The 20,551-nt window shown below is 40.1% G+C and overlaps 1 protein-coding gene across 5 annotated transcripts in view; it reads right to left on the reverse strand.

The window, feature by feature from the left end:
* CELF1 (CUGBP Elav-like family member 1) overlaps positions 1-20,551 on the reverse strand; it is an 84,748-nt gene that overhangs the window by 35,633 nt on the left and 28,564 nt on the right. For 2 of the 5 annotated variants that reach the window (XM_023741828.1, XM_023741829.1), the window contains exon 2: positions 7,745-7,784. The exons of 1 other annotated variant lie outside the window; for it this stretch is intronic. In XM_023741828.1, coding sequence (XP_023597596.1) covers positions 7,745-7,758 — 14 coding nt within the window. In that variant the 5' untranslated portion in view covers positions 7,759-7,784. Of the gene's footprint in view, positions 1-7,744; positions 7,810-10,885; positions 10,926-12,995; positions 13,167-20,551 lie in introns of all 5 variants that reach the window. 2 more of the 5 variants (XM_023741826.1, XM_023741827.1) reach the window with 2 other exon arrangements.

A 20,551-nucleotide genomic window follows, 5' to 3' on the forward strand; every position in this document is an offset into this window, starting at 1 on the left:
GCTGGCATAACTGGATAGCCATCTGCAAAAAACTGAAACAAGACCCATACCTCACACCATGCACAAAAACTAACTCAAAATGATCAAAGACTTAAATATAAAATTGAAAATGATAAAGATCCTGGAAGAAAAAATAGGGACAACACTAGGAGCCCTAATACATGGCATAAACACAATACGAACCATAAGTAACAATGCACAAACACCAGAAGAGAGAGACTAGATAACTGGGAGCTCCTAAAAATCAAACACTTATGCTCATCAAAAGACTTCACCAAAAGCATCAAAAGACTTCACCAAAAGCGTCAAAAGACAACCTACAGACTGGGAAAAAATTTTTGGCTACAACAAATCCGACCAGCGTCTAATCTCTAAAATCTTCAAGATACTGCAAAATCTCCACAACAAGACAAACAACCCAGTTAAAAAATGGGCAAAGGATATAAACAGGCACTTCACCAAAGATATTCAGGTGGCTGACAGACAAATGAAGAAATGCTCACAATCATTAGCCATTAGAGAAATGCAGATCAAAACTACAATAAGATACCATCTCACCCCAACAAGGCTAGCACTAATCCAAAAAACACAAAATAATAAATGCTGGAGAGGTTGTGGAGAGACTGGAACACTTATATACTATTGGTGGGAATGTAAAATGGTACAACCACTTTGGAAATCGATTTGGCGCTTCCTTAAAAAACTAGAAATAGAAGTACCATACAATCCAGCTATCCTGCTCCTTGGAATATATCCTAGAGAAGTAAGAGCCGTCACACGAATAGATACATGCACACCCATGTTCACTGCAGCATTGTTTACAATAGCAAAAAAGATGGAAACAACCTAGGTGTCCATCAGCGGACGAATGGATAAACAAATTATGGTATATCCACACAACGGAATACTATGCAACCATAAAGAACAACAACGAAGCCATGAAACATCCTATAACATGGAGGAGTCTGGAGGGCATTATGCTGAGTGAATTTAGTCAGTCACAGAAGGGCAAATACTGTATAAGACCACTATTATAATAACTCAAGAAAAGGTTTAAACAGAGAAGAAAACATTCTTTGATAGTTACGAGGGCGGGGAGGGAGGGTGAGGGTTATTTACTAACTAGATAGCAGATAAGAATTATCTTAGGTGAAGGGAAGGACAGCACACACTACAGGGGAAGTCAGTAGAAAACCAAGGCTAAGAAGTTTCCTAAATACAATCAAACACTTTGAGGGACAGAGTAGTAGGGGTAAGGGTCTGGGGACCATGCTTTCAGGGGACACCTAGGTCAACTGGCATAACAAAGCTTATTAAGAAAATATTCTGCACCCTACTTTGGTGAGTGGCATCTGGGGTCTTAAAAGCTTGCAAGCAGCCATCTAAAATGCATCAATTGGTCCCAACTACCTGGAATAAAGGAGAATGAAGAACACCAAAGACACAAGGAAAGTATTAGCCTAAGAGACAGAAAGGGCCACATAAACCAGAGACTGCAACAGCCTGAGACCAGAAGAACTAGATGGTGTCTGGCTACCACCAATGACCGCCCTGACAGGGAACACAACAGAGAGTCCCGGATGGAGGAGAAAGGTGGGGTGCAGAACTCAAATTCTAGTAAGAAGAGCATACTTAATGGTCTGAATGAGACTGGAGGAATCCCGAAAAGCACGGCCCCCGGATTCTCTATCAGCCCAGAACTGAAACAATTTCTGAGGCCAACTCTTCAGACAGGGACTGGACTGGACTGTGGGACATAAAGTGATACTCGTGAGGAGCGTGCCTCTTAGCTCAAGTAGATATAAGAGACTAAACGGGCAGCTTCTGTCCGGAGGTGAGATGGGAAGGCAGAGAGGGTTAGGAGCTGGTTGAATGGACATGGGGAATCAGGGGTGAAAAGGAGGAGTGTGATGTCACAGTATGGGGAAAGCAATTATGGTCACATAACAATGTATGTATAAATTTTTGTATGGGAGACTAACATGAAACATAAACTTCATTTAAACTACAACAATAAACCAAAAAAAGAAAAAGAAAATGTTTCAAAATTGGAAGAAAAAAAAAAGGCAGAAAAGGGACTTGAGAATGTTGGGGGAGAACGCAGAAACAGAGAAAACAGATTAGAAAAATAGAAAATGAAAATAAAAAGGTAGACTGGAGAGACCCTGTGAAGGGCTTTCCCTGTTATATTGATGGGCTTGGATTTTAGTCCAAGTTTTTAAAGGAAGAGAATCATTAGATTTGTCTTTTAAAAGACACCTGGCAATAATCTGAAATAAAAGTGGGAAAACATGGAAATCAGGAGGCTGTTGCACAAACTACCTCCTAAGAGGTTAGGGCCCAGTCTCAGGCAACAGTGAGAAATTTTAGGGGCAGCATCTACTATAAACCGGAGTTCACTGGATAAGGGAGAGGAGGAAGAGAAAGAAGTTACTAATAGCACTTGGGTTCTAGTGAGGGCAATCTGGGGAATCTTTTTGTGCAGAAGCCTCGACAGATGTGTCCAACAGGCAGTTTGGAATAAAGTCATAGAGCTCAGGAGACATACAGGGGATAGACACAGAGATCTGAGAATCAGAGAAGCACATCAGTGCTCCCTTAAGTAAAGGGAGAGTTTGGGAAAAAAAAGAAGCCTGAGACATAACCCCTGGAGAACTTTCATATTCTAGGGTGTAAGCAAAGCAAAAGGAACCAGTGGGTCAGAGTGGAATCAAGGACACTGTTTACAAGTAGGAATAGGAACTAGAACCCAGCTCCCTAACCTTTCCAGAGCTTCTCTACCACCTCTTCTCTGTTGTAAAGAAAATTTGAAGTAAGAGACATTGCTAGATCACATCCCCAGGCAACATCACTTAGAGAAAACCACTGATGTTAACTACTAAAATGGTGTGAGTGAAAGGAGAGCTGAGAATCCTAGGAAAAGGTGGCAATACATATCATTCTTAAGAACTTTCTTCTTCCAGCTCCTTACTGTCTGGGTAGTGTTTTGGTGTCTGGTGTTCATGGGAGTGGCCCCAAGGACTTGCAATGTGGGAAAAAAATAAAGAGGATATCCTTAAACTTGAATTTTTGGCCCACAGGTTGATATCAACTGTTCTTAGGCAAGTCTACTATAGTCTCTCTCAACTGGGTTTTACATCTGCAAGGTAGTGGTGTGGCAACAGCCCATGCCCAATTAGCATAAAGCTTCTGTGAAGACGGATAACTAAAACAGATGCAACTGCGCTTGGAAAAGGTTATGTAACAGTGTACTCCCTGATTAACTCTACTAAAAATGACTTGCATTAAGTCCATTAGTTCTCAAACTTTAGTATTCATCTAATCATATGGGATATCAGCAGTGAACAATCTGAAAAGAAAATTAAGAGAACAGTTCCATTTACAATAGCATCTAAAAGAATAAAATACCTAGGAATAAATTTGACCAGGGATGTGAAAGACTTGTACACTGAAAATTATAAAACATTGCTGAAAAAATTAAAGACCTAAATAAACAGAAAGACATTCCATGTTCATGGGTTATAATTTTGTTAAGATGTCAATAGTACCCAAAGTGATTTACAGATTCAACACAATCCTTATCAAAATTTCAACAGCCTTTTTTACAGAAATAGAAAAGCTGATCTTCAAATTCATACGTAACTGCAAGGGAGCATGAAGAGCCAAACAATCTTGAAAAAGAACAAAGCAGGAGAACTTATACTTTCCAATTTAAAAATGCACTACAAAACTACAGCACTCAAAACAATGTGGTACTGGTATAAAAACAGACATATAGACCAATGGAACAGAATTATGGATCCAGATAAACTGATACATCTGTGGTCAACTGATTTTCAGCACGGGTGCCAAGCCCACTCAATGGGGAATGAATAGTCTCTTCAACGAACGTTGCTAGGACAACTAAATCTCTACATGCAAAAGAATGAGGCTGGACCAATAGCTCACATTACACACAAACGCTAACTCAAAATGGATCAATCATATAAATATATGAGCTAAAGCCATAAAATTCTTAGAAGAAAACATAGGCTTAAAGCTTTGGGACTTAGTTTTCGACACTGGATTCTTAGATATGACACAAAAAAGCACAAGCAACAAAAGAAAAGATAATTGGACTTGGTCAAAATTTAAAACTTATGCATCGAAGGACATTATCAAGAAAGTGAAATGACAACCTACAGAATGGGAGAAAATATTTGGAAACCACATATCTGATAAGGATTTCATATCCAGAATATATAGAGAACTTCTGCAACTCAACAACACAAATAATTCAATTTTAAAATAGACAAATGACATGAGTAGACATTTCTCCAAAAGAAGATATATAAAAGGCCAATAAGCACATGAAAGATGCTCAACATCAGTCATTTAAAAATGCAAATCAAAACCATAATGAGATACCACTTCATACTCATTAGGTTTGTTACTATCAGAAAAACAGAAAACAAACAAGTGTTGACAAGGATGTGGTGAAATCGGAACCCTCACTCACTGCTAGTGGGAATGTAAAATGGTACAACCACTGTGGGGAAGAGTTTGGCAGTTCCTCAACAGGTTAAACAGAATTACCATATGACGACCTAGCAATTCCACTTCTAGGTATATACCCAAAAGAATTGAAAGCAGGGACTCAAACAGATACTTGTACACCAATGTTCAAAGCAGCATTATTCACAATAGCCAAGTACCCAACAACAGATGAATGAATACTAAACAAAGTGTGGTACATGCATACAATCGAATATTAGTCAGTCATAAAGAGAAATGAAGTTCTGACACAAGCTACCACATGGATTGAAAACATTATGCTAAGTAAAATAAGCCAGATACAAAAAGACAAGTACTATGATCACACTTATATGTAATATCTAGCACAGGCAAATGCACAGAAATAAGAGATACAGTGGTTACCAGGGCTGGAGAGCAGGAGGAATGGGAATTATTGTTGAACAAAAAAAAGAAAAAGGGTGGGGGAAAAAAAAACCACACGGGACATTAGTTAAAAAACCAATTCTTGTAGCATAAGAATTTCTGGGCATGCATCCAGGAATCTGTATTTGTATGTGCCAAGTAACTTTCATGCAGTGGTCTATTGTCCATCCACACTTCATGCAACACTGAATTAATCCAACCTCTTAAAAGATGAGAAAACAGGCTCAGGAAATGCTGTGTCTAAGGGTTAGACACTGGGCAGTGGCAAAGCACAGACAGAAAGTTTTACAATGAAACGTAATTTGAGCCACAAAATCCTAATTTCTAGGGATCATACATCTGGGACACGGGAATACTTTTATTATGTGTTAAGTCTTTACGATGGTATTCACTGCAATTTCACCATTATCTACTACTAAAATAAAATTTTAACAGTAAGAACCCTCACAAAAAGGGACATTTGAATTACCATTATTTTGGAGACTACAGAGAAGGCATAGGATCCATTTTAAAAGAGTAAGCCAGCTAACTTTGGAGGCCCACAAAGAGTCGTTTGGTATCTGCTATTGTCAACACCTGTCACCCCTAATCCCAGGGCAGACTGATTTGCACGTGCAGGCCTGAGCTCAAAGGCTTCCACTAACACCTGTTATCTAGGGAACAGTCTGCCATTTAATATTCCTGGCTTTGAATAACATAATACTCATTTGTTTGAGGTTCCAAGATACTTTGAAGCATGGTTAAAGCAACTGAAATCGGAAGTGCAGATGCGTCCTTCTCTACAAAGCCCAAAATTTAGGTTCCCTCAGGGCCAGGTTAGCATTTTCACTGTGTACAATGGCAGTGTCACTTCCTACCCCTTATTGGAAGCTGATGAACTTTCTCATTCCCATGTTCAAAATTTATTTGGGCAAACTGCCCATCACGATTGATTCAGTTTTGTTTTGGGGGCCAGCTGATGTTCCTGAAATTGTGCTGAGTTGCATTTTCAGTTAGACTGGGAAAAACATCAAGGTCCAGACTACTCTTTGCATATCAATACAGAATGCTGTACACAACACTAAATACATTCTGGCTACCAGTATGTTCTGTGATATGAGAATTTATTTAAAAAAAAAAATTCTCTGCATACTCAACTCAAAGCAAAAAAGCTACATTTAAAAAAATACCTTGGAATATATCATATGGGAAAGCACTACAGCCTGAAGGGACTGGAACCAGTACACTTGAGCTGATGTTGCTGGTCACATACCAAGTGCACCATTATGTAAAGAACTTAGTTACGGCCTCTCAAGGAAACCAGCAGTAATGAGACAGAAGCATGCTACAACAGAAAACAACAATAGCTTGAGAGAATTCAGGCTTTAGCTTCCTCACTCAATTTTTTCTTCCCTCTTTTAAGGAAACAGATCAGCTTCATCAAATGACAAAGAGACAGACTAATTCCTCCCACTTATTATAAAAATTAGACAACAAAAATACTTACACGGGACCGGAATTCAAAGAGCAATGATCCACCATCATTTCTGGAAGGAAATCCAACTTAAACATAGCCATCACCTCTCTCTCCTTCAGAAGCCAATGATACTAACTTGCTGCACTTGTCTGATCCACAAATACACACAGCTTTAGCTTCCTGAGCCCCACAAAAAACACAAAGTGTAGAAACAGGAGCTCAGGGAAATAAGCAGTAAGTGCCACAGAAAACAGGCAGGACCGGGGAAAGGAGAGGGAATACTGGATTAAAAGGGGGATGTGACCATGTGAAGGGAGGCTCAGCCCAGCACACAATGAAAGTGCTGATGCACCAGGCTTGTTTTGTGTGATTTTCCCTGGCGAAGCAGTACTAAGTGCACTGTCAGATAAATAGAGTGTCAGATCCACGAAGACAGCAGTGGCTAACAGAGCAGAAGAAACACAAACTTGTTTCACATCCTTGAAACTCCTCCCTTCGATCAGTTTTTGAGGTCCCCCAAAGCTGAAACTACCTGAAGCAAAAAAAAAGCTTCCCTCATGTGGTCTGAAAACAGTTCTGGAAGGAAGACGACTTGGGTTGTCAGCCTTGGTTTTAAACATAATTTCCATATGCCAAAGGCAGCAATGGTCTAAACTAACTTTGGAAAAGTCACCAAGTAGTGAGTGGAAAGACCATCAGAAGCAGGCCAGTGGCAAGCTGGCTGACAAACTGGCCACCAGAAACTTAGCATGCACACACAACAGAGCAATTGGGACGAAGGACTTTAAAAAAATCCCCAGCTCAGTGACATTCATTAGGTGGCACAGGCAAAAAATTTTTATTAACTCGGAATCTTAATTTACCATAAAATAAAATGGAATAGCAACATTCTGTCTCTTGATAGAGTACTAGGAAATAATGTCTTTTCAATTCTCTGACTTCTGGTTTTTTGTTTTGTTTTTTTTTTTTTTAAAAAAAGGCAAACAAAAACTACCACAATGATAATAATGAAGAAAACTGGGGCCTCCCAGGGACAGACACTCAAACACATTAGGGAAGGACAGAGGAATGAATGTAGGCTGAGTCTTGTCATTCTCTCTCCTCCTTTAAACTTGCTAAAACAGACACTAATGACTGAACACATAAAAATTCTATTATGGGTGAGCAGGAGAAATAGATATACTTAGCAGTCGAGGCAGATGTGGTGCTCCCGTTCTCAATTTAGCTCCACATCCCTCCAAACAGCAAATGGTGGCATTTCAATATTTAGGCAGTGACTCTAAAACTATCTCTGAAGGCTCCCAAATTTCACAGGCCTTCTTTCCATTTTTATCATTAGGGTTGCCTTACCTCAAAGATTTCATCCAAGTTCAGTTCATAACACACGCAACTGTGAAAGAGAAGTTATGGTCAACCTGTGAAGAGGTAAATGAATAAAATCCTAAACATACACAGTTACTTTAAAAAAAAAAAAGTAAAAGGCAGGATAGCACAACTTAAAAGTTCTATCTGTATAACAATGGCAGACACCTGTCTGCATTTGACCCAGGCAGGTAGAAATGGTGTCTTCTGCCCAATGTCCAGACATAACTGTCCCAAATCTAGAACTATAACAACAGCTAACTGGTTTTTTCTATTTTGTCAGAGGTCCTGGCTTGTTTGACCTACTCCTTTAGAGGCAGAAGTGGCAAGGGCGCTCTTTCATTGTAGTAAAAACAAAAAAACCAAACCCGTTGCCGTCGAGGCAATTCCAACTCATAGTGACCCTACAGGACAGGATAGAACTGCCCCACAGTTTCCAAGGAGTGCCTTGTATTAAGGAGAGAGCAAAAACAGGCTGCAAGTGAGAGAAGACTGTGTAACTGACACACAGTAGTAAGCAGTTCACCAAGCCCTGATTGTGAGGCAGGCAGAAGATGTAACCCTAGCTGGGACTGGTTGGATTACTGGTTAGGTTTGTCCTAGTTTCTCCTTAGTACACTGGAGCTGATCACATGAAGCTTCCTATAGAAAGCTACGTGGACCAAGGAGTAACTTTGCGAGGTCAGTCAATAATCAAATTATATTTTTTAGTTCAAGGATTTCCTTTTAATGTCAACAAATTTCAAGGAACCTCACTGGTTATGGTTATGCTTTTATTATTCACTAATTGAGAAAATAAAAACACAACCATAACCAGTGGGATTCCTTGAAATTTGTTGACATTAAAAGGAAATCCTTGAACTAAAAAAAAAAAATCTAATTTGGTTGCTGACTGGCCTCACAACTGGACCAATAAGCAACAACATGATAAAAGGAGAAAATACTGAAGTTGTAAAGGATTGCATTTTACTTGGATCCACAATCAACACCCATGGAAGCAGCAGTCAGGAACTGAAGGATGCACGGTACAGGGCAAATGAGCTGAAAAAGACCTCTTTAAAGTGTTAAAAAGCAAAGATGTCACTTTAAGGACTGAGGTATGTCTGATCCAAGCCATGGTGTTTTCGACTGCCTCGTATGCATGTGAAAGCTGGACAATGAATAAGGAAGACCGAAGAAGAATTGATGCCTTTGAATTATGGCACTGGTGAAGAATATAGACTATACCACGGGCTGCCAGAAGAACAAACAAATCTGTCTTGGAAGAAGTACAGCCAGAATGTTCATTAGAAGCAAGGATAGCGAGACTTCATCTCACATACTTTGGACACATGATTAGGAGGGACCATTCCCTGGAGAAGGACATCATGCTTGGTAAAGTAGAAGTTCAGCAAAAAAGAGGAAGACCCTCGACAAGACAGATTGACACAGTGGCTGCAACAATGGGCTCAAACATAATGACTGTGAAGATGGCGCAGGACGGGGCAGTGTTTCGTTCCGTTGTACGTAGGGTCGCTATGAGTTGGAACCAACTCAACGGCACCTACAACAACAACAATTGAGAAAATCTGTAACTTCTAAATACACCTCTACCTTAATCAGAATCACATCAATATGAAAGGAGTACTTAAACACAGAAGACAGTTTACTCAGTAACCAAGATTTGCACTCCTTCCAGTAATTTTTACAAAGCCAAAGGTTGGAAAACAATGATTTTGAGTAATGTTTTAAAACCATTTTCCCCACCAAAGAACCTTTATTCAAAAGAAATCTTCAGAAGCCCTATTTATAAAATAGCTAAAAAGGAAAGCAGGAGTGGAGGGTCCACAAATTCTTTTTGTTTACACTGCTATTAAAATCCATTTTACGATGTATAAAGCAACACTGCTTTAAAAACTTATAAGATGGAAATGCTATTACATGAAGGAGGGCGCTTCTCTTCAGGCAGGTCACAATAGTTATCTCAGTATAATTAAATTCAACATGCTTGGAAAGGAAAGTACATAAATTAATCACAAGTCACTCAATTTTAGAAAAGGGTTACAAAGTGGTAATAAAAACAATTATGGGAGTATGAAAATACAGATGTTAAGGGGAAATTCAAAAGTCAGTTATTCACAGAAAACTGCCTTAAGTTTTTTTGGTTTTGTTTTAATTTCTTAATTAGATACACATTCCAGGCTTTTTCCATAAAGGATGCATTAGAAATAAAGATATGGCAGGAGGGGTTATTACTAAGGCTATGCTGCAAAAGAAGGCCTCAACTTTCTCTTTTACCCCCTGTCCTCTCACTCTGAATTTACTTTCATGATTCCCTCTTCTTTCCCTGTTGTCTGCCTGTTTTCCTTGCCTTGAATTTTCTCTACTTCATTTCTAAGGTATCATTATTCTTCTTTTTTTACTTCTTATTTTTGGTTTTTAAAGGGCAACAATTCAAAGCCTGATTATGGGAGGCTAGAAGCAATCAGCCTGCTTTAACATAAGAACCCAAATCATGAAAAATGATCAGTACAGATAAGGGAAACCAAAGAATGGCACACTTTGCATCTAGAATATTGGAGTGGAATAAACAACAGGAGGATGTAAAACTGGATTAGAAGAGAGAAATTCTAGACAATCACACCATTTGTTTTACCAAAAGGGTGAAAGAGCAAAGAAAAGCACAGAGGATATGACAAAGCCTAAGGGAGGAAAAACACCACCTTTTTTGAAAGGTAAAAAGTTTTCCATTTCCTCCCTCTATCATTAATCACTACTATCTCCTCCCCCAATCAGTGCCAAAGATATGAACTAGCTGAAGGACCCACTGCTGTGATTAGTGCTCTCTGCAAAAGTATAAGCTCAAAGAGATTTCTCTCTCTCTCTCTCTCTCTCTCACGGCTGTTAGAACTAGGCAGCAGCCAGTTCCAGTGGGAGATAAACCTGCCTTGGGGAAACAGCTAAAGGAAAGAGAGCAAGAAAACATTTTTAGCTTCCTAGGAATGGACACTTTGCAAATTATATCCCAGAATGTAGAAAAGATGCCATCATCTTTATGAAGGCAACTTTTTCAAATGTGCACACCACCACTCATGTAAGAAGGTTAAAAAGACGCCAAAGAAGCACATCCATGCAGCAATTAGCCAATACCTGCAGCTTTTAACTTTCCTCTCTGTACTATGTCTTCACTCTAAAAAACCAAGGAAAGAAAAATGAGTGGCCCATGCCTCCACTGCTCATGATTTCACATATGAAGCTTCTTTCCAAAGAAAAGCCCCTTTGTTACCAAAACATAAGAACTCTTCCCTCTCCCATTTTTTAAAGTACACAATACCTTAAACATAAATTACACTTACTATCTCAAAGCTAATTTTAAAACAGCATCAACTTATAAGATGGGGAACTAAAGCACTAGAAGGTTGTAAATGAGGCTTGCCCCAAAATGTCACAACAAATAGCAAAACAATGGCTAGGACCCAAGAGGCTGAATTTTTCAGTACACCTAGGTCACAAAAACAATCATTTTTAGAATCTCCTTTTGGAGGGGAGACTACAAAAAAGCTAAAGGCTGAATACTTCTTTTAGCAGTTAAGGATCATGTTATTAATGTGGAGAGACCACATTATTTCCCCACAGCAACCTTCCTGAGTAGGTTAGGTGCTGAGACATGAAACTCTTCAAAGGCAAACAAGTTCCTGCCTCAGTAAATGCATCTCAGTGGCCCCAGGGCGGTGGTGAACCACAGAAACCAAAGAAAATCAGAAGATAGGGAAGTTAATTGAAGGTAAAAGCAGACAGAGGAACCACGAAACCAATTTGTTTTATTTTTAACATTATCGAACAATCTTGCAAGTGAAGACTGATTCCATAAAGCTGCCCAAATTCCTACAAACTTCCATTTACAACTCCTGCCGATTGTACTTCTGTCTGGTCGTGGCTACAGACAGAGAAAAGTCACCAAGGACGATGTCTACATTGGGAAGTCTAAGAATTCTGAAAGGCAAAGCCAGAACCAGAACTAATGAGACGCTACTCTGCCTACCCTCCCTGAAAACAAAGAAGTTTCTTGACTGGCATAAAATAGGTGGTCATGCACTTAATTTGCCTTTTCACATGAAGCTAAGTCGTTTCCAGTTTTGCTAATGAAGGAGTGATGCTACAATGTTAATTAAGGCAAAGTCTAGACTAACAAAATAACCTGGACCTGCCTGTATCATCAAAAAGTTATTAAGAGGACTACCAAGGCCTCCACCGGACTGAGTCCAGTACAGCTAGATGGTGCCCGGCTACCATCACTGACTGCTCTGACCAGGATAACAACAGAGGGTTCTGGACAAAGCTGGAGAAGGATGTAGAGCATAATTCTGACTCACAAAAACAAAAGACCAGATTTACTGGCCTAAAGGAGACTGGAGAAACCCCGAGAATATGGCCCCCAGACACCCTTTTAGCTCAGTGGTGAAGTTATCTCCTAGGTTCACCGTTCAGCCTGGGAGTGGACAGCCCCGTAAAACCAAATGGGACTAATGAGGTACAGTAGTCCAGTGACAAGGACCAGAAGGCAGAAAGGGACAAGGAAGCTGGTGATAGGGAACCCAAGGCTGAGTAAGGATATTGTTGATGTGTTGTGAGATTGCTAACCATTGTCATAGGGCAACATCTGTAGTAACTGTTAAATGAGAAACTATTTTGTTCTGTAAGCCTTCATCTTAAGTGAGAATAGCAGCACAATTGGAAGAGCGTAGTCAATGTCACTGAACTGTGCATGTAGAAATTTTTGAAATGGTGTATCTTTGGCTATGTGTATTTTCACCAAAAAAAAAAAAAAAAAAAGAGGTTGAGAAGTTAGAGGGTTGATATGTTGTGGGGTTGTTAACCAATGTCATAAAACAATATGTGTACTACTGTTTCATGAGAAACTATTTGTTCTGTAAGCCTTCACCTGAAGTACAATTTTAAAAAAAAAGTTATTAAGAGAAAAGGAACTTACATTTACTAAGCTCACAATACCTCATTCAAACTGTATGATCCCACTGAAGGTGGGGACTACTCTAAGGCTTCAGATGCTAAGGAAGATAAACCTGCTACAGATGGGAGTCAAACCCTAGAGTCTCTTTCCACCACTATGCGACACAGTCTCTCTTGAGAAATGTGACCATCATCTAGCAGGTACAAGCTTTTATTGAGACAATGTGTCTTGAGAGGGCTCTAGAGTACCAATTACCTTGGAGGGTAGAGAGCAAGTTAAACTTATACTTACTAGTTTTGTTCTGGAAGATATGAAGGGCCAATAAAAGGCCAGGGACCATTTTTCCCAAAGTTTTCCATGGACTACCGTTTGAGAAATGCTGCTGTTGTGTGAATGGTTTTTACAGGTTTTTACTTCAACTCTTGAAAGGCCAGACTCAGACTGCATGTTAGTCGGGGATCTCTAGGATATAGAGAGCAAAAAGGAGGCTTAGGGTTGTAAGAAAGGCCAGTGTATGAAATTGTGAGGGACACATTTCTAGGTCCCAGAGAACACAACAGCCCTTAAGGCCTAGTCAAGAGAAAGAGAAAAACAAATACTTTTTTAAAAAATAATTCACAAACATGAGACCAAAAGAACTGGATGGTGCCCAGCTACTATTAGTGAACATTTTGATCAAAGATCCTATAGAAGAATCCTGATCAAAAGGGGAGGGGGGAAAACAGAACAGAATTTCAAATTCTCATGGACTCCAGACTTTCTGGAGCCATGGAGGCTGGAAGAACCCCTTAAACTACTGCCCTGAGATAATCTTTAAACCTTAAACCAAAAATATCACTGAAGTTTTCTTAAAACCAAACAGTTTAGCTTAACTAGTAAAAAATGTCTGCCTCAAGTAGTAAGCTCTTTTAAGAGCTATCTATATGGGATCAAATTGACAACAGCAACTTGAAAGATCAGATAGGAAGCTTGAGGCAGTGAATTTATGTTAATGGTGGAGGAACAACTCAGAAAATGGGGGTGAAATGGGGGTGAGAACGGTTGCACAACTTGAAGAATGCAATCAATGTCACTAAGTGGTACATGTTAGAAACTGCTGAATTGATAAATGTTTTGCTGTATATATTCTCAACAAATAAAATTTAAAAAGCTGGGGAAAAAAAAGTAATTCACATAAATGGGATACTAATCACTCTGCCCCTAAATCACCCAAAGACTTTTTAAAGGAAAACTCAAACACAAAAAAAAGGATCAAGACTGTATTCCTTCACACAGGACTGTTTCACTGTATATAAGGACAGTATATACAAGAAGGTATTTTCTTAAAAAGCTTTGTCTTCCCAGTTTTACTTTTCCTACATTCTGTTGCCTGTTGTTGTTAAGTGCCGTCAACTCGGTTCCAACTCATAGTGATCCTATAAGCAGGGTAGAACTGCCCCATAGGGTTTCCAAGAAGCAGCTGGTGGATTTGAACTGCCTTTTGGTTAGCAGCTGAGCTCTTAACCACTACGCCACCAGAGCTCCCTCTGTTGCCTAGGCTGGGTGAAAAAAGAAATGCTTAGGTGAGAGGAAAGCTGAATGGAAAATGAAAACTGAAAGGTTTAGGTCTGAGTTTTTTACATCTTTCATTACTGTGGGGAACCTAAACTGCATAAGCTCTGTAAGGAAACCTGAACTATGTCCTGTACTTGCTTGCAGCTCACAGAACTGTCTGTTTATATTAACATTACCTCCACCTTTCTTTATCACCATGCAGGGAATGGGAAGTATGAAGGCCATTCCAAATCTCTTTGGAATCTTTGGTAAAAAAAGTAACTCTTTGGTAAAAGAGTTCAGGAGAAAAAAGAGTGCCAAGAAGACTAGGGTGGTGGTGGTGGAGGTACCAAAGTGACAGAGAAGGGAAGGATGAGGGTAATCTAGCTCTGAGGGAAACAAGCAGTATTATCTGCTTGTGATATGCTAATATGTTCAAAACATGACTTCACAGGAAGCTACAAATTGTACTTGGCAAGTCAATGGTACAGGAATTCCCAAAGGCAAGCTACCTATTCCACAGTCTCCCCAAGTGAAGAGAAATAATCTGGAGAGAATTTACATTTGGTTTTGGAATATGTTTGAGAACTAATAAATGGTGGTCACACTATTCACGGATGGTTTCAGACCAAGCATGCAAGAGTGAACACACAGCACTCCCTCTCGGGGCCCACATAAAAACTCAGCCAGCCTACAAGCCTTCCTTAGAGTAGGCAAAGTTAACTAGACTTTTTCTCAGAATTTTCTGATGGCCTATACAGACTATATGCTGAGTAAATGACAAAATAACTATCCTTCCCATAGAGACGGCAATTGACTCACTCACCATCAGCAGCTGTTACATGTTGTTATTGTCAGGTTCCAACTCTGACTCTACGTACAACAGAACGAAACATTGCTGGGTCCTGTGCCATCCTCATAGCTGCTGCTATGTTTGAGCCCACTGTTGCAGCCATAGTATGCCTAAACCACAAACTCTAGAGACAGTCTGGTGGCAGTGATACTCAATGACCTACAGAAGTCCTGAACCCAGGACCTTGGCTTCGTTAGCAAGACTCCCTTTTTTTTTTTAATTGCTCTACTTTAAGTGAAAGTTCACAATTCAAGTTAGTCTCTCCTACAAAAATTTATACATACATTGTTATGTGACCCTAATTGCTCTCCCTATACTGTGACAGCACATTCCTCCTTTCCACCCCGATTTCTGGTGTCCATTCAACCAGCTCCTGACCCTCTCTGCCTTCTCATCTCACCTCTGGACAGGAGCTGCCCGTTTAGTCTTATGTATCTAATAGAGCTAAGAAGCACGTTTTTCATGAGTATCATTTTATGTCCCATAGTCCAGTCTCATCTTTGTCTAAAGCGTTGGCCTTGGGAATGGTTTTAGCACTAAGCTGACAGAGAGTCCGGGGGCCATGCTTTCTAGGGTTCCTCCAGTCTCAGTCAGTCTTCCTACTAGAATTTGAGTTCTGCGTCCCACCTTTCTCCTGCTCCATCCAGGACTCTCTGTTGTGTTCCCTGTCAGGGCGCCGTCATCGGTGGTAGCCGGGCACCATCTAGTTCTTTCAGTTTCAGGCTGATGTAGTCTCTGGTTTATGTGGTCCTTTCTGTCTCTTAGGCTAATACTTTCCTTGTGTCTTTGGTGTTCTTCGTTCTCCTTTACTCCAGATGGGTTGGGACCAATTGATGCATCTTAGATGGCTGCTCGCTAGTTTTTAAGACCCCATACGCCACTCACCAGAGTAGGATGAAGAACATTTTCTTAATAAACTTTGTTATGCCAGTTGACCTAGACGTCCCCTGAAAGCATGGTCGTCCCCAGACCTCCGCCCCAGCTACTCTGTCCCTCAAAGTGTTTGGTTGTATTCAGGAAATTTCTTAGCTTTGGTTTAGTCCAGTCGTGCTGACCTCCCCTGCAGTGTGTGCTGTCCTTCCCTTCACTGAAGATAATTCTTGTCTACTATCTAGTTAGTGAATAACTCTCACCCTCCCTGCCCGCCCTCGCAACCATCAAAGAAATGTTTACTTCTGTGTTTAAACCTTTTCTTGAACACTCCTTAACTCTTATAACAATTGTTAGTAACGGCCCTTAATAATACTTTGAAAAACTTTTTTGATGCAAAGCAGGGAGCTTATGAAGAATTAAACAACTATTCAGATTAGAGGTTTTCAAACATTTTTTTAAAGTAGAAGTATGTTCCCCCTAAACATAAAAGTGAGGCTGTCAGGGTTGAAAATAGAGAGAAGGTAAGGCAGGCTCCACCTGTTTGCCTCTCCCAGCCCTCAGGGTAATCCTAGGTCTCCTGGAAAACATGAAAACTGGCCTGAGTAATTCAAAACAATAGATAACTCACCAAGCTTATATCTGGCTTTGAAATAAATAGTTTTTTAAATAGCAGATATTTCTATCTTCAGAATCTAGTGTTGTTGTTGTTAGCTGCTGTCAAGTTGGCCCTGACTCATGGCAACCCTGCAAACTGTAGGGTTTTTACTGGCTGATTTTTGGAAGTAGACTGCCAGGCCTTTCTTCCTAAATCATCTTAGTCTGGAAGATCCTCTGAAACCTATTCAGCATCATAGCAACACACAAGCCTCCACTAACAGATGGATGGTGGCTGCACATGAGGTGCACTGGCCAGGAATCGAACTTGGGTATCCCACATGGAAGGCGAGAATTCTACCACTGAACACCAAAGCCTCATCAGAATCTAGTAGGCTACCACAAATCAATGAATATAAGATGCTATCAATGGTAATAAATGCTGATCCTCTTGAGTTGATGGAATATGGTATTTAAAGTTTACACACCCTTATCACCTGAAAGTTTGGAGAAATGGCCACACATTTTGCAAAATTATAATAGCTAACATTTATTGAGCATCTACTGTATGCCATGCACTGTTCTGAGTGCTTTATATTTAATCTTCATGGCTGTCCTCTCTCCATTTTACAGATGAGAAAAGGCACACAGAAATTAAGTAGCTTCTTCACAGTCACATGGACTCAATGAAAGAGATGGGATATACATAAAGCCAGGCAGTCCTATCCTGGGGTAAAAGCCTCCCTGAGGGTAAAACTATCAAAGATCATGCGCATAAACCACAGAAATGACTGTCTAAATGCTGAGGACCATAAAGTTGAGTCCAACTATTTTTCTAAAGATCTTGTGAGGAGGTAAAACACCCAAAGTCTCCAAAGAGATATGATTAAGGGTGGTGAAAAATTCCTGCTGCTACTCAGTAGATGTGTGACTTTGAGCAAGTTAGTTAACATTTTTAAGTCTCAGTTTCCTCATCTGTAAAAGAGGGCTTGACTATATACCTCAAAGAAGGGACAACTCAAGGGATTTTTTCTTCTCTCCTACCCTGATCCATAGGTCTAAGTTCACCAATAAAAGTAAAGGACCAAGTGGATGACTGGGTTACAATCAAGCTCTTCTAACTGGAGAGGAAAGTGACAATTCAGAAATGAATTGCGGAAATTGTACTCTTTAACGCTTGTTGCCTCTTGGACTGCTTGCCATCCTCTTTAACTCTTTTTCCTCCTATAATATGACTAGCTCAATAAGATTGGGCTTTCGGTTTTGGAAAACTGCATGTCCTCCTACCCGCATCCCTAGAAACCAAGTAATCACAAAAAGGGACCAAATTCGAAGCTTTTCAGGCTAGCCCAGTTCATTATGGAGTCCTGGTGGTGCAGTGGTCAAGAGCTCAGCGGCTAACCAAAAGGTCGGCAATTCGAATCCACCAGGCGCTCCTGAGAAGCCCTATGGGGCAGTTCTACTCTGTCCTATAGGGTCGCTATGAGTCACAATCAACTTCGACAGCAACCCATCAGTTCATTATGATGTGAAACTCCACCAGAGGATTCATGCTGAAATCCAGCAGTTTGCCTGGAGCAGCCAGCCAATCTTCCTGTCTTCCTTGGGAACCTGCAGCAGGTGAATAGCAGTTGCCACCAGATCTGATCTAGGATCCTGGGCACACACACATCATATTAATAGTGGATAAGATCTACCTCAAAAGACCCTAGAGAAACTAACATTAACTGTTTTGCTCATCTGTACAATGAGGACGATTTCTATTCGTTCGAGTGAGGTGGATTAAACAGGTACGCTAAAGCACACAAAGTACCCGTTCTTCTAGTCCTATCATTCCCAGAGTATCTCCTTTCACTGTGATAACTTGCTCTACACTACACAGTCCAGGTCCTGCACATCATTTGACTTGTCTTAGTCAGTAGGGATAAGACTTAACACTTTCTCTATTAAAAACCAAACCCGCTGCCATTGAGTCGATTCCGACTCATAGTGACCCTACAGGACAGAGGAGAACGGCCCCCTAGGGTTTCCAAGGAACACCTGGTGGATTTGAAACACCCACCTTTTGGATAGCAGCTGTAGCTCTTAACCACTACGCCCTGAAGGTTTTCTATACTGTGGGAAAATCTCCATCTTTTCCTTGTGACACTTGTTCTATGGCTACTCAGCTAGTCTATTTTCATGACTCAGGCTTAAGTTTGGGGCTTCAGACTCTTTATTGACTAATGAGTCATCCATGTGTGTCCTCTACATAATCCTAATAGAGATGTTTATAAACAGAGCTCAATCTCATCTCCTTTCTCCACAGTGGCCAGTATGCTCATCTTTTCTATAGTGGCAACAATTTTTAAAACATTCCTCTTTCGTCAGGCTTCTTAACCTGGAACTCTCAGACCCCTCTGGAGTTCATCTGTAGGCTTTGGGGAAGGAAGGGTAAGTCTATGAACCCTATGATATTTTATGCTAAACACTGTGAAGATGAATGAACGTGTGAAGTTTCCTGAAGAGAGAACCCACAGCTTTCATCAGATTCTCAAAGGGGCTCACAACCACCATTAGAATGGTCCCCCTCTTGACTCCCTCTGCTGCAACCTAACAAAATAGAAAGCATGTTGGACAAAGACCAGGTCTGATGCCATCTGTGTGATCCTGAGTCACTTTTTCTCGGCCTCAGTTTCCTCATCTATAAAACTAGAAGACAGGACTAGATTAATCTAGACTATCAGTAAGACATCTAAAAGTATATTTTCTCCAAACAGACTATAAATAGTTATCCAAAGGCTCATAACCCAGGTCTGGTTCATTCTCTGCCACATACCAGAATTATATGATACACTTCTGAAAACTCTTTTTTTTTTTTTTGTGGTTGTTAATGAAATATATTCCTACTGTCATCATTTTGTAAATTACTAACAAGTTCATTCTTCTCTTATACACTTACATTCCCAGAATACTTAGAATAAAGATAACACATATCAGACATTCAATTGCTGAACTGAATCCTCTGGTTTATCTACTCTAGTTTGTGAATTTTTCCATTCGCATTTTCTTAAATTGAGACATATCTACACATTAAATATTTGCATTTTGGTTTCAAAAAAAAAAAAAGCCTTTTTCCCCCCTGTGAATTGTGGAACTCAGGTAAGAGCAACATGGTGGGCAGCCAATATTTAAAGATTAGAGTTAGAAATGGCTTGAAGTTGAACTTTGCCAATAGCATCCTTACCTATATGCCACAACCAATAAATATAACACCCATTTCACAAAACCAACATAATTACTAAATCCTCTGAAATCACTACCAAAAAGTGGTACACCAAATTTGAAAGCGGGTGGATGGGTTGGGCTCTTTAGTCTTCTCCTTCCTTTTCCTGATCTGCTGGCTCTTTCCTGTTTAGTTATGTGACCTTTCCATATGACTATATATGTACCTACGCAAGAGGTCATCTCATCTGAGAGACACTCTATTTTGTAGTGCCCTGGTGAGGCAGACTAGGAATGCAAAACACATTTCTTTATCTCTTTTCTACTTCCTACCAAAATACCATGCTTTCAAAGTAATTCTCAACTCTCCATTAGGTTTACCCCCTCTTATCCCAATCTTTCCTTCCCATGACAGCACTGTCAGTATTGGGCAACACACTGCCGGATACAGCAGTAGCAATCTATGTATGGTAGCTAAGCTATTATGCAGCTTTCTCTGAGCAGAATTACTAAATCTTCTATGCTATCTCTCTAGTCTGAACCCAACAGTCCAGGCATATCAATGTTAAGTATTCGCCTCGTGGCTTCTACCTTCAAAGACACAGGAAACAATGCACAGAAGACAGAGGCAGCAAAGGCTCCCCATTTTTTGGAAGAATTGGGGGCTCTGAAGCCACAGAAGGGGACTAATTACAGAGAGCATGACACTAGACAAAGAGCCAATTCTAACACAAGGGCTCAGTCATTTAACTTTTCCGTAATATTCATATTATCACTTGCTCAAATTTGG

The sequence above is a fragment of the Trichechus manatus genome, unplaced genomic scaffold, assembly GCF_000243295.1.
Source record: "Trichechus manatus latirostris isolate Lorelei unplaced genomic scaffold, TriManLat1.0 scaffold00191, whole genome shotgun sequence".
Classification (NCBI taxonomy): domain Eukaryota; kingdom Metazoa; phylum Chordata; class Mammalia; order Sirenia; family Trichechidae; genus Trichechus; species Trichechus manatus.